General features: G+C 35.1%; 1 protein-coding gene across 3 annotated transcripts in view; it reads left to right on the forward strand.

Moving 5' to 3' along the window:
* HBS1L (HBS1 like translational GTPase) overlaps positions 1 to 15,066 on the forward strand; it is an 82,604-nt gene that overhangs the window by 54,084 nt on the left and 13,454 nt on the right. For all 3 annotated transcript variants that reach the window (XM_065931305.1, XM_065931306.1, XM_065931309.1), the window contains 7 exons: positions 4,475 to 4,737; positions 5,207 to 5,372; positions 7,981 to 8,098; positions 8,976 to 9,122; positions 11,048 to 11,122; positions 11,811 to 11,928; positions 12,326 to 12,394. In XM_065931305.1, the coding sequence (XP_065787377.1) occupies positions 4,475 to 4,737; positions 5,207 to 5,372; positions 7,981 to 8,098; positions 8,976 to 9,122; positions 11,048 to 11,122; positions 11,811 to 11,928; positions 12,326 to 12,394 (956 nt within the window). The remainder of the gene's footprint in view (positions 1 to 4,474; positions 4,738 to 5,206; positions 5,373 to 7,980; positions 8,099 to 8,975; positions 9,123 to 11,047; positions 11,123 to 11,810; positions 11,929 to 12,325; positions 12,395 to 15,066) is intronic.

The following is a 15,066-nucleotide window of genomic DNA, read 5'->3' on the forward strand; positions in this document are numbered from 1 at the left end:
CCTCATCTTAAGAGATTTTTCAAAATTTAATACATTAACTTTTACTTTATAACATGCAGAAGTTTTTACTCAGTACAGACTTACCTAGAATGCTTTCTAGCTACATTGGCGCTTTGCTCTAACACTGCACGGGTTAGTGAATTAAAATGCAGTTTTCCTAAAATTTACTTGAAGAAATGTTGTGAGAGTTAGAGAAAAGCAAATCTTCCATGTTGCTGAACTGTAAATGAGATAATCAAGACAGACCGCGTTTCTGGTGCTCTTCCTATCCTGAGGAGGGCTGCCTACTTTGTGGGTGAGCCCAGCTTCAGCCCTCAGCCCACTGTGTCAGATCAGAGCTGTTCTGCTTCTGTCTGTTTTCTGTGTTGGAGTTACCATGAGTTTTCCTTTGAAGAAAAGTCTCACTAAAAACAGAAAGATTTGAAGCCAGAGATTGTGATTTTTCCCAGGCCTGATCAGAACCAGAGTTTGTGACTAGTTATTCTGGTTGAGTACTTTGACAGTAATTTGTAGGGTTTGTTTTTTTTCTTTACTCCTCGAAATACAGAGTTGTCATGTTTTTGTTTTAGAGAACTAGTTCTGGACATTCAAATAAATGTTTAAAAATTTCAGTTTAAATTTCATTTACTTAGCTTGGTTTGTTGGACTCTTTTAAGAGTGGGAACAGTTTCCAGATACTTAAATTTTTTCCCTGTAGTTCGAGGTGAAGCTAATATGTCTAAGCAGTGACTGCTCAAGTTAGTGGAGATTTGCTAAAGCAAAATAAAACAGGAGTGGATAAGAGGCTTTTAATAAAGTTGAAAATATAACTAATGTGATTCTTTCCTGAGGCATGGGATGAGAATCAGTGTTGAGCATTTAAAAAATACCAAGAGAGAGAACAGTGAATCTGTTTTTGTTATGCTGGGCAGGAAGAAAAGAGATTTGCTGTTGGTACACATCTCCATCACAGTACAATCCTTAAGTGATCTTTGTAAACTTCTTTCTATATGTAATTCTTCTCTGCCAGCTCCACATTAAGATGGGTCTAATTGGTTTCATTCTAATAACTTGAAATTTAACCTGTTCTTTGTCCTATTTGTGTCATTGAAGGAAAGGTAAAGCACATCATAAGTCTGTTTGATTACATTACATCTTTCATAGTTATCCACAGGATAGCACTGATATGATTTCCATGGAGGACAGTCAAGGAGCTAATGAAGAACTCAATAAGAGCAGTGTTTACTTTTGGAGGCACTGTCATTGTCAAGGAAGAAATAAGCCAGATGGTCTTTTTTCTGTTTTACATATCTGATATCTGAGTTCCTTACTAGATTGTAAACTTTTGGGATCAATTGATAACTTTTTTGTTTCTATATCTTTTCTTCTCAGCATCAGTGACTAGTGTATGTTACAGTTTTTAGTGAATCAAGTATCTATTGAATTAATGAATTAAAACCCCTTTGCCAAAAGTAATAAAAATGTAGACATTTAGAGATACTTCCTTCAAGGACAGTGTTTGAGCAAAAGAAGATTGTGAGTCTCTGTGCTGTTGGAGGAATGAGTTAGGGATTAAAAACTGATAAAGCTATTGTTTTTTTTTTTTAATACGAATTTATCTGCTGGAACACGTTTGGTACCAATTTTTACAAAATATCTCCTTTATGCCACCTGTTTTGATAGGACTGTATGGCTGAGCTATGGGCTTAGACATTGAGTTTCAGTTACTTTATGGGATATTTTCTTCTTATCTTAGTTTTTAGTAGTCTGTTTTTCTCCTGGAATCTTCTAAGTCTGTATTTGTGTGGTTTGGGTCTAACTGCTTATCATTTCCACCTTAACAGACTCTAGCCACTTAGCGGAGATTATTTTTTGGTCTGCAGATGTAAGGAATATAAAGAGATGTCTCTGCCCTTCTGACATTATAGGATGTCAGTCAAATTGGTTTAAATATTCTTTTTTTTTCTAATTTATTTTTTTATTGAAGGATAATTGCTTTACAGAATTTTGTTGTTTTCTGTCAAATCTCAACATGAATCAGTCATAGGTATACATATATATATATATCCCCTCGCTTTTGAACCTCCCTCCCATCTCCCTCCCCATCCCACCCCTCTAGGTTGAAACAGCCCCCGTTTGAGTTTCCTGAGCCATATAGCAACTTCCCGTTGGCTCTGTATTTCACATATGGGAATGTAAGTTTCCATGTTACTCTTTACACACATCTCACCATCTGCTCCCCTCTCCCCATGTCCATAAGTCTCTTCTCTATGTCTGTTTCTCCCTTGCTGCCCTGTAAATAAATTCTTCAGTACCATTTTTCTAGATCCCATATATGTGCGTTAGAATATGATATTTATCTTTCTTTCTGACTCACTTCACTCGTATAACAGGTTTTAGGTTCATCCACTTCATCAGAACTGACTGAAATGTGTTCCTTTTTTATGACTGAGTAATATTACATTGTATACTACAACTTCTTTATCCATTCATCTGTCAGTAGACATCTAGATTGCTTCCATCTTCTAACTATTGTAAATAGTGCTGCAATGAACAGTGGGATACATGTGTCTTTTTCAACCCTGGTTTTCTCAGGGTATATGCCTAGGAGTGGGATTGCTGGGTCATATGGTGGTTTTATTCCAAGTTTTTAAAGGAATCTCCATACCATCTTCCATAGTGGCTGTATCAGTTTACATTCCCACCAGTGCAAGAGCAGTCCCTTTTCTCCACACCTTCTCCAGCGTTTATTGTTTGTAGGCTTTTTGATGATGGCCATTCTGACCAGTGTGAAGTGTTATCTCATTGTGGTTTTTGATTTGCATTTCTCTAATAATGAGTGATGTTGAGCATCTTTTCATGTGTTTGTTGGCCATCTTTATGTTTTCTTTGGAGAAATGTCTCTTTAGGTCTTTTCCCCACTTTTTGATTGGATTGTTTGGTTTTTTGGCATTGAGTTGTATGAGCTACTTGTATATTTTGGAAATGAATCCTTTGTTAGTTGTTTCATTTGCTATTAATTTTCTCCCAGTCTGAGGGTTGTCTTTTCATCTTGCTTATAGTTTCCTTTGCTGTGCTTGTAAGTTTAATCAGGTCCCACTTATTTACTTTTGTTTTTATTTCCATTACTCTAGGAGGTGGGTCATAGAGGATCTTACTTTGATTTGTGTCATCGAGTGTTCTGCCTATGTTTTCCTCTTAAGAGTTTTATAGTTTCTGATCTTACATTTAGGTCTTTCATCCATTTTGAGTTTATCTTTGTGTATGGTGTTAGGAAGTGTTCTAATTTCATTCTTTTACATGTATTTGTCCAGTTTTCCCAGCACCATTTATTGAAGAGTCTGTCTTTGCCCCATTTAATATTCTTGCCTCCTTTGTCAAAAAATAAGGTACCCGTAGGTGCCTGGGTTTATTTCTGGGCTTTCTATCTTGTTCCATAGGTCTATATTTCTGTTTTTGTGCCAGCACCATGCTGTCCTGATGACTGTAGCTTTGTGTATAATCTGACATCAGGAAGGTTGATTCCTCCAGCTCCATTCTTCTTTCTCAAGACTGCTTTGTCTATTTGGGGTCTTTTGTATTTCCATATGAATTGTGAAATTTTTAGTTCTAGTTCTGTGAAAAAATGCCATTGGTAATTTGATAGGGATTGCATTGACTATGTAGATTGCGTTTGGTAGTATAGTCATTTTCACAATATTGATTCTTCCTACCCAAGAACATGGAATATCTCTCCATCTGTTTATGTCCCCTTTGATTTCTTTTATCAGTGTCTTATAATTTTCTGTGTACAGTTCTTTTGTCTCGTTAGGTAAGTTTATTCCTAGATACTTAATTCTTTTTGTTGCAGTGATGAATGGGATTGATTCCTTAATTTCTCTGAGTTTTCATTGTTAGTATATAGACATGCAAGTGATTTCTGTGTATTGATTTTGTATCCTGCAACTTTGCTAAATTCACTGATTAGCTCTAGTAATTTTCTGATACTATTTTTAGGATTTTCCATGTACAGTATCATGTCATCTGCAAACAGTGAGAGCTTTACTTCTTCTTTCTCAATCTGGATTCCTTTTATTTCTTTTTCTTCTCTGATGGCTATAGCTAGTACTTCCAGAACTATGTTGAATAATAGTGGCAAAAGTGTACACCCTTGTCTTGTTCCTGATTGTAGGTGGAATGATTTCAAGGTGCTACTGGTGGTTGGGTGATGCCGGGTCTTGTATTCAAGTGGTTTCCTTTTTGTGAGTTCTCACTATTTGATACTCCCTAGGGTTAGTTCTCTGGTAGTCTAGGGTCTTGGAATCAGTGCTCCCACTCCAAAGGCTCAGTGCTTGATCTCGGATTATTCTCTATGTCGGCATGTGACTTCACTACTTGGCTTCTCTGCTAACACTCCCAAGAAATATCCCAGCACCTCTGGGAAAGCAGCAGTTCTTCAAGGGTGGTCGCCAGACCCGGTTTAAATAGTCTTTATTCCTGTCTCTGCCTTCTGTAGAGTAACTGCTGAAGAAAATGGTCATAGTTTCCACACACCTCAAAAAGGACACTCTAGTGAAGATACCAACCTTGTTTCTTCTGATGTACTTGAAAGTGCTTCTAAATCAGCTCTTCCATCCTACACCATTCAAGCATCAGAAGAGCAGAGTTCAACACCAATACCAGTGAAAAAGTCTAGCAAGCTGAGGCAACAAATAGATATCAAAGCGGAACTGGAGAAGCGGCAAGGAGGAAAGCAGCTGCTCAACCTAGTGGTCATTGGTAATGCCTTTTGTTCCTCTGGATTGTCAGTCAGCTGCTTGAGCCCAGTAACTGTCTAGTGGCAGCATGGGAATACACTCCACTCCGAGTTTCTGTGTGGGTGTAATAGACATGAAGCAAGAGGGCATGGTACCGTAATGTTGAGTTGTCAAGGTCACTTGGGGTGAAATAATGCCAAGTCGCCAAAGAGGTCATTGGACTTGGTTGTGGCCTTTTCATTTTATGAATATTGGAAAATGGCATGTCTTGTTGATGATCATTTTGATTTCCAGAAATCAAGAAAACTTTCTCCCCTCTAAAGAGATATGCTCTTTTTCCTCCATTTTAACAACTTATTGGCAAACTATTATTTGATAAAAATTGTTGTTTATTGCTCTAAACTATTGAATTACAAATTCATGCGATGCCTCAATGTGAACAACATCTGGAAAATGTACCTTTTTTTAAATCTTGAATCAATTTTCCTTAGGTCATGTTGATGCTGGGAAAAGTACTCTGATGGGACATTTGCTTTATCTTCTGGGTGACGTAAACAAAAGAACTATGCATAAGTATGAACAAGAGTCTAAGAAGGCTGGCAAAGCTTCGTTTGCATATGCATGGGTATTGGATGAGACTGGTGAAGAAAGGGAAAGGTAGTCATTATATGTAAAATTTTCATTCGAAATTTATATAGTTTTTTAAATGATTGTGTAGTATGTGTTGAATATGCATGAAACAAATCATGAAATATTTTAGATACTATTTTTAGAAAACTTTCAGTTATCAGGGAAGTATTTTTATTGCAGTTTTGGTTGTAGTAGACTACAACATACAATGTTTTACTCCTTTAAATTCTATGGAAATAGTTTGAAAGTATGTTTATAAAAAACTGAAAGAAAAACACATACAGAAAAAGGGAGTAAAATCTCTTAGTTAATTATTCTGTGGGAGAAGTTTTGCTTGTCACTTCCCTGAGTATATGTCAAATTGTCTTGATTTTGAATTAACATTATGAGAAAGACTCTTAATTTAAAATTAGTATATATAGTGTTAAATATATATATCCTATATATATGTAGAGTTATTATAATATCAGTTTATAAAGGAAAAGTAACTTTTTGTAGTATACTATCTTTTGTCTGAAATGAAAATGACTAGTAAATTCAATTACAAGATTTAATTCATCTTTATACTTTCTTTACTATGTTTTTATGAGACACAGTCAACAAACAAGTAGTTAAATCTATCTCCTGCTATGCAGATCTAATCCAGTGGATTACTCCTGAACATGTAACTGTGTTCAGTGCTAACTCTGGGAAGATTCTAGGAGAATATAGCCACTCATACCCTCTGACCAAAGTATTTCTTTTGAGGTCTTTTTAGCCTGGTAATATATCTCATGTTAGAACTGTTAAGGATGGGGGACCCAATGGCACCTTTGTCTGGAAAGAAAGAGGATACCTGATAATTAAGTGAAATGGCAATTATACCTACAATCTCAAATTAATACTCTACAGCCTTCTGAAAGTCATAAATCAACTAAGAAATTACTGTGTCCTGTGATGTCTTCATTTTGAATATGATTAGAGAGCATTAAAAATATGTGTGTTTATTTTCTTGGAGTATTGGGTAATCTACATTATAATAATTTTATTTTATTTTATTTTCAGTAAAGCTGGTCACAATATTCCTTACCTCTTTTGATAAGTAGAATTTTACATCGTAGTGGTTTGAATTTTGTAAATAATTTTTACCTGTCAGCATATCAAGTAGATTATTGAAGTATATATATATAGCTTTTTAGTTTCCTTTATGCCATCTGTCAAGTAGGTAGAGAGATTGAGAATTGTATCATTTAAGTGAAAGTGAGCTTGTTTTAATTTATTTCATATGTGAGTTGAGCAGACAAGTAAGGTAATAATTTTTCTCTTTCTTAGAATAATTAATAACTTTAATGTTTTTAAATAATAAACCTGCTGGTTGGCTGTTAATAACTTTTGCTACTGGTAGTTCTCTGTTGTTGCTCAGCATGCTGCAATTTTTAGGACATTCCTTCCTCCTGTAGATCGTAGAAGCTTCCATATACATAATGGGAGTTTTAACTTACCACTATATTCCTTAGTAACAGTTTGAAAATGCAGTGAATTGCATATCCCACCGTGTTAAATGCTTGTAAATCCTCTGTTCTGCTCATGTGTTGAACAGAAATTAATAGTAGCCTGAGTGACATTTTCATATTCTTTTGGTTACACATGCAGAGTAAAGATAGGTCCAAAGCATATGATCAAAGTGATCCAAGGAGGAGTTTAGGCTCAGTCTTGGTTCATCACTATTCTCAGATAATTATTTGGAGATTATTAAAGAGAATTAAGTATCGTTTTTACAAGCTTAAATGGCCCATGGTTTCAGATTAAACTAGAATAATGTGACTAAGAAGACCCACAGTTACTTTACTGCTAAGATGAACATGTAATTTACCAGCATAATTGTTGCGATACTGCTAGTAAAAGAGTGCTCATTCCTTATTCTGGATTTTTCAGGGCAAACCAGGATGAATAATTACCTAATTTATTGCCCGCTTGATTTCACTTTCTAAACTCCTCAAGTTTAGAAAGACTTGCTACTTTTGTAAAAAGTCCTGAACTTTCTTATAATCTGACTCTGTTTTTGTGGCTAAGAAGAGTACTGTGTTGGACTCCAAGAAGATTACATGGGATGCAAAACCTCTTTGTCTCTCTTTGTCTCTCTCAATTTTTAAGAAATTGTGCATCTCCTTTGTTATGTCTCGTTTGATAAATGTGTAACATGCTGAACAACCTTGCAAATGAAAGTTTCACAAGCTTATTTCTATAATTACTGAAACATAAATGTAAGAAGATAAGGAAAAGTTCCTCTTGATAGTACCTCATTCTTCATTTTTATCTTATCTCATGTGCAGTATTTGTTTCCCACTCCAGAGATGTCCCTATATTTCTTTCTTCCTTCGCAATTTATACTGCTTCTTACTGAGAAAAAAAAAGAAAGAGAATGGGAAACCTCAATCATTTTGATTAAGTTCTTGTTGTGTCTACAACCTTGTTTTGAAGCCATACCAGCAGAAATTCCAGATAACCTAATTATTCAAAATAACAGATTATATAATAGAATTCTCACTATTACTTAAGAATTTAGGCTGTTATTTTCCCTATATTATTAAGTAACTTAATCTCTAAAGCTTGATTATTTCTATAGTTGTTCTAACCATTTTATGTTTTCTTTAAGGGGGGTAACAATGGATGTTGGTATGACAAAGTTTGAGACGAAAACCAAAGTTATTACATTAATGGATGCTCCAGGCCATAAGGATTTCATTCCAAATATGATTACAGGAGCAGCCCAGGTACCAGATATTTCCTTAACCAAAGTACAGTGAATGTAAATAAAATGTCCTGATGCTGAGGTTATAATTCTAGGATTATAACTTGAAATACTAAAGTTCTAACCTTTTGAAAAATTTGAAAAAAATAGAGAAATATTGTATTTTTCATTGTCTATTTATTGGTACTGTATAAAACCTTAGAATTGTAATTTATTACAAAGTAGTAAATGTATAAAAGTCACAAGTTTCTTTAGTAAAAATAATGGTAGGGGCTTGATGAGGCATAACTTTGTATTTCATTTATTAATAAATTGGAGTGAATATTTCAATATAAGTTTTTTGTTACATTTATATTAGTATTTGAGTCCTGTATCTTTTTAAAGAGCTTATTTATGCAGAAATAGGGAACCTTGGGAGTTTTCCCCCTGTGGTCTTAATGGTATTAAATGTACATGATTCTTAATAAGGGTACTGAAAAAGAAATTCAAAGATAATAACTTTAATTAAAACAATGAAAATAGCATTAGACATATGGAACACTGATTTCTTTTGTAATAGATGATTATTAGAAAATATGGAGAGTTCATAACACAATTGTTCATCCCTGTTTACTTAGGTTTTAATTTTATGTTTTTCTTCCTTTGCCCAGTTATCATAATTGTTATGTAATCAAACATGGGAAGGTTTTATTCTTTATGTCATTATTTTTTGACCACATGCTAGTACTTCTTCTCTTTAAAGTTTTAATCCATCTGTGTGACTCCTTTGATTTGCTTGTGTTTGATGTCATGTTAGAGTCTTCCTTTAAAATCTGAGCTGCACAATTACTTCAATAGTCTGTCCTTTGAATTCAAATGCTGTGACACTGTTCTAGCTTAGTTTTTTTTTTTTTTTTTAGGCAGATGTAGCTGTTTTAGTTGTAGATGCCAGCAGGGGAGAGTTTGAAGCTGGATTTGAGACTGGGGGACAAACACGAGAGCATGGCCTCTTGGTTCGTTCTCTTGGAGTGACCCAACTCGCAGTTGCCGTCAATAAAATGGATCAGGTATTTTTTTGGGGGGGGGATCAGGTATTTAAAAGCGTTTTGAGTATTCATTTTAGATGCTGATTAAGATGATGTTCTGCCGTGTTGATGACCTCAGGTGTGACTAGTATACATTTTCTTAGCCCAGTTGTCATATTTTAAAGAATAAATACATGATGCTGATATTAAAATGAGGTATTAGTAGTATTAAGCAAGAAGATAAATTTTTACTTTCAGAATTAACTTATAAATCTTAAAATCATTTTTAGTTATAAAAATGCTTTATTTATTCTATGAGGAAAACCGGAAATAACTATATTTCCAGCCTCCCCCTCCTGCACATTTTTAACTTTTCATTTTGTACTTTCATTCAGTTTATTTTTGCACATAAAAATTTTTTTCTTTATTACATTGGGTTCTAGTCTGCTTCATTATCTACTTTTTTCAAAAAATTGGCAATATTCTTATTTTTGTTTCTAAGTAACTAATACTTTTTATGTAAAGAGGTTTTTACAGCTTTATTCTAATATATTTTGAAGATATACTTTATTCAGACAGCTCCTTACTTGTGAATGTTTTCAGTTTTGTGCGTGTATTTAGAAATAGTTTATTCTGTGGAAATTTCTGGGCCTAAGGATATATATACTTTTAAGTCTTATTGTACATGATCAGAAGGGCTTCCCAGGTGGTGCTAGTGCTAAAGAACCCACCTGTCCATGCAGGAGACATAGGAGATGTGAGTTTGATCCCTGGGTCTGGGAGATCCCCTGGAGGAGGGCATGGCAGCCCACTCCAGTTTTCTTGCCTGGGGAATCCCGTGGACAGAGGAGCGTGGCAGGCTACAGTCCTCATGGTTGAAAAAAGCTGGATATGACTGAGGTGACTTAGCCCACACACATGGACGCACATTCTTTGTGTATTTATTTATCATTTGTATTTTTTTGAATTTGTATTTGATTTTTTTAAAGTTTTAAAACTGAGTGATTTGTAAGCATAATTTATTTATTAAAGACATTACTATTTCCTTTTAATTTCTTTCTTTATGCATAGGTATTTTCTTATCCTGGGATCAAATACATATTCACCTAAATTTTCTACATAGTTCTTTTATGGTATCATCATTACATATACCTTTTATTTTCCCCCCAATGTTTTAGTATGAAAATATTCAGACATAAAGCAAAGTTGGAAGAATTTTGCAGTAGACACCCAGAATATACCTCCTACATAATATTCTTCCACTTGCTTGATCTCATTTTTGTCTGTCTACCACTGTGTCCATCCATTAATCCATCTTATTTTGACACGACTTTCCATGTAACTTACAAGTAACTTACAAGTCATTTTTACATTTACCCCTGAATACTATAGCATGGGAATAGTTACCTAGAATTCATATCACATATGAACATTACATATACTAAGAAGTATTAGTATATGTATGTATACATATACTAAGAAGTCTAGTTGACTTGAGTAGGTGTCAATAATTTTATGTTATTTCATTTGGTCAAGCAATTGGTCCAAGCACAAATTTAATAAGTAACACTTTTTCTCCTCACATTTGAATTCACTTTTAGAGGCAGCCCACTCCAGTATTCTTGCCTAGAATATCTCATGGACAGAGGAACCTGTTGGGCTACAGTCCATAGGTTACAGAGTTGGACATGACTTAGCAACTGAACAACAAAAACAAAATTAGCATACACAAAAAATTCTGTTTTGGTGTTTGTTTCCAGGCTTTCTGTTGTAGGAAAAGCTACTTTTCAATCATTTTAATACTAAGATCTGACATTCTGAGCTTTAATTTTAAGTAGATTTCATATTTTCATAGATTTTATAATTATATTTCACAGTTTTAATTATATTTTATTTCAGAAATTAAAATTTTTTATATATAGCATGGTCTTATGCATAGTTTTAAAAATAAATTGAATCTTTGTCAGGTTAATTGGCAACAAGAAAGGTTTCAAGAGATTACTGGAAAACTTGGGCACTTTCTTAAGCAAGCAGGTTTTAAGGTAAGGTAATTTTAAATTTATTTGGTTACTTTTCTTAAGTCTCATCTTACTGATAAGAGAGAAAAAACTACTTTGATATTCTTGTCTTGTTCAGTGTGTTTAATCCTTTTTGTTTTTATTTATCCCTGGTATTATATGTATCTTATGTTCTTTGGATTACTTTGTTTTAGAAAATTGCATAAATTGGCCTGGATTTAGTATAAGTAGAAGACTTTTTCTCCACTTATTAGATGTATTGGTTTAGGGAGGTCACAGAGGAGTGTAGAAACAAGTAGAGAAATTTCTCCAGCAAAAGTATGAAATATACCTATGTTACTAGGTAAAAATGCCTGAGTGTTTTGGAACAGACTTGTAAGTTTCCCACAAAATAAAAAAGGTTGGAAACTGTTGGATCAGATAACAGCAGGGCAGTAGTTCTATGATTTAAGTTACTTTTTGAAAAGTACATTGTTACTTTTGCAAACTTGACACAGTTATGGTAATAGTGAACCTTCTAGCTTTTTAAAAATAATGTTGTACTGGGAATTCTCTGGCTGTATGTGGTTAGAAGTCCTTGCTTCCAGTGCAGGGGACATCGGTGCAATCCTTGGTTGTGAAACTAAGATCTCACATGCCTATGGCACAGGCAAGCAAAAAAAAAGGTAAACAACGTTGTGTTGAGTTTCATGTGTTCAATTCTTTTTTATAGGAAAGTGATGTAGCTTTTATCCCTACAAGTGGTCTCAGTGGTGAAAATCTAATCACAAGATCTCAATCAAGTGAACTTACAAAATGGTATAAAGGACTATGTTTATTAGAACAAATTGGTAAGACTACTGCCATATTAATTTTAATACTTTATAAACGTGATAGTAATTATTATTTAGAGTTCTTTATAGAGGACAGTGATTTATGTGAAAATGGATAGTGTTTATACTCAGGAGTGAGATTACCAGTTTTAGAATTATATGAATATTCAAATTGGTGCCAAATTTTTCCTGTTTAATTAATGCCTACTCCACCTACCTCACACACTGTTGTGAAATTAAATAAGAAATGTGTGAAAACATTTCGCAAACTACAAAGTATTATATGAATCACAGTCAATTTGCTATTAGTATTAAAAATATTTTCTAGGAGACAAAGGAGTATAGTGGACTCATCGGACATGAATCAAAAATTACTTTTAAATTAAATCTTTCTATATTTACCATTTTTTCCCAGATTCCTTCAAGCCTCCTCTGAGATCTATAGATAAGCCTTTTAGATTATGTGTATCTGATGTTTTCAAAGGTAAGTGCTACCTCTATTGGCCTTCTCCAGTATGGCCCCTGCCTTTCCATTTTCTCTTGACCTCTGTTGTTGAACAAAATTATGATGTTGTCTTCAGATTCTCCCTTCTTTATGCTAGTGGTACATAATTCTAGTTACTTAATGCCCCCACCCAGAAAAATCTTCAGTTTACTTACCATTTCCTCACATCTTACTTAGGCTTCCCTTGTGGCTCAGCTGGTAAAGAATCCGCCCTCGATGCGGGAGACTTGGGTTCGATCCCTGGTTTGGGAAGATCCCCTGGAGAAGGGGAAGGTTACCCACTCCAGTATTCTGGCCTGGATAGTTCCATGGATTGTATAGTCCATGGGGTCGCAAAGAGTCAGACACGACTGAGTGACCTTCACTTTTATATCTTACTCATCTTCCAAGTGTAAAAAAACCCAGTTTTTTATCCTTCTAGCCTTATAGTTTTGTTTTTTCTCCCTTTAGATTCCTTTAGTTTCTGTATCCTTCAGCCAAACTGGATCATTCAGTGTTTCTTAATCATATAGGGGTTTTATTGCCACTGTGTCTACCCATCTTGTGCTCTTCTCTCTCTTCACTTGTTCATTTCCTACCCATGTGTAGCAGTTTTGGTCAGGAAACAGATGTGACACATAGGTAAAATAGGAAGTTTAATATAGAGAATTATTAATATGATAAAAAAGAGTGACTGTAAGATACCAGGGACTATATGGGACCCTAGGACTGATGATGTGAACCCAAGGAAGGACAAACTTAGAAGAGGTGTTAGAGGAGGTATTGTATTAAATGTCTAAGAATACATCTAATTTAATGTTTACAAGGCCTTACATAAAAAATAGAACATGGAAATGAAATAAAAGTTCTTAATAAATAGAAGAATATAATGTACTTAACATATTGGAATAATCAGTATGGTAAAGATGTCAGTTATTCCCCAAATTTTCATTACCACAGAGTGGGCAGTAAAGAGTAGATTTGGAACTGAGCAGCTATAAATGGACAGTTTGGAGGTGATAAGTGTGGTCGTCCACACACGCACCCTTAGGTGTTCCTCTGAGGTCTCTGTGTGTGCTCTCGTTGCATTTTTCATGCAGTTATACTTGTTTCTGTGCTGTTTATTTCCTTTAGATTGTGAACTCCTTGAGAGGAAGTACTGTCACTTCTATTTCAATATTTGCAGCACCTAGCCCAGTGGTTGGCATATAACACATACTTAATAAATGTTTAATAAATGAATAAATGAAGGTGCTTCACAAAAATCATTCAGTGAAATTGAAATTTATTATTATCATCTTCCAGCATTCTAGTAGAAGAGAAATTATGGTAATGCTTTTCAAAATGCTACTATTATCTATTTAAAAAATAAGATGTGCTTAATTCTTTTTCTGACTAACAGCCTTTGCTGATTACTTTTTACCCCCTCTTCTTTCTTCAGGCTGCTCCCTGGCTTCCGCCTGCATTGCCTCCTCAGTGTTCCCACTGAGGTTATCAAATGACTCCTTGGTTGCCAGCGTCAGTATGCCTTTTTCAGTTCTGTCTTACTTCCATCTTACTTGAATTTGGCATTTCCTCTGAGGCTGCTAGCCACATCCACCCTGAAGCTTTTCCCCCTTGGTTTCCGTGACCCACTTTCTCCTGCTCCACTGTTTGACCTCTCTCTATCGCCTCTGGCCTCCTCTTTCTCTGTCCTTTAACTTGCGTTCTGTCACTTCACTTCTCTTACTCTGCATGCTTCTTTTGACCAACATTCATGATTTCTTCTATCTCCTACATCTTGATGCACCCCAAATCTTCCACCCAAACCTGTTCTCACCCTGCAGATACATCTGCTGACTGCTGCTGGGCATCTCCACAGGGAGTGTGCTCCAAGGGCTCCGTTCTCGTGGATTTGGTATGATTGGGGCCCCCTTGAATGCATCTTCTTCACCTGTCTGCCTTACAAACACTTCAGATTCACCAAAGCTAAAATGAATCATGTTCTTTAATTTTCTATCTCACGGTTAATACATATCATCTCAGATTTCTCTTGTTTTGCCATTATTCCCCACTTACCTTATCACCTTAAATCTGTCATACCTTATTCTCAGATTCTTGAGTTTCTTCTCTTTTTACAGTTAACATACGCATTTCAGTCAACTTCTCCACTCTGACACACAAATACCATCATGTCACTTCTCCATTTCACAATTCCTCACTAGTTTCCAGTTACTTAGCTGAGGATGAAATTCAAACCCTAAGCATGATTTATGAGGCACCATTATTATTTGTTCTGTGTCTGCATCCTTTGCTTCCTCTCTTGGCTTCCCCTCATTATTCCATACGGTCCCGTACAGATTCCATGTAAGTGACACGTGGGTCTTAGCACACCCCACGTCCGTTTATGACTGTGCCTTTGTACACGCCTACAGTCTGCCTGCTAGACTCCTGACTCTTTCTCTTCTAAGTTCCTGGCTGAAGTGTAGTCATTGCCCATTATCAGGGATTCTTTGACGCATCTTGTTTTGTTTCTGTTGCACATTATAAATAATTCTTGTCTTGGGACAGTGTAATTATTTTTGCCTTTCTCTTCACTGGTATAAACTCCTTCTAGGTAGAGGCTTATATTTTTATCTCTTTATTCCCAGAGTTTAGCACAATGCCTGGTATTTAGTAAGCATTAATAAATA

This window comes from Muntiacus reevesi, chromosome 3 (genome assembly GCF_963930625.1).
Source record: "Muntiacus reevesi chromosome 3, mMunRee1.1, whole genome shotgun sequence".
Classification (NCBI taxonomy): Eukaryota; Metazoa; Chordata; class Mammalia; order Artiodactyla; family Cervidae; genus Muntiacus; species Muntiacus reevesi.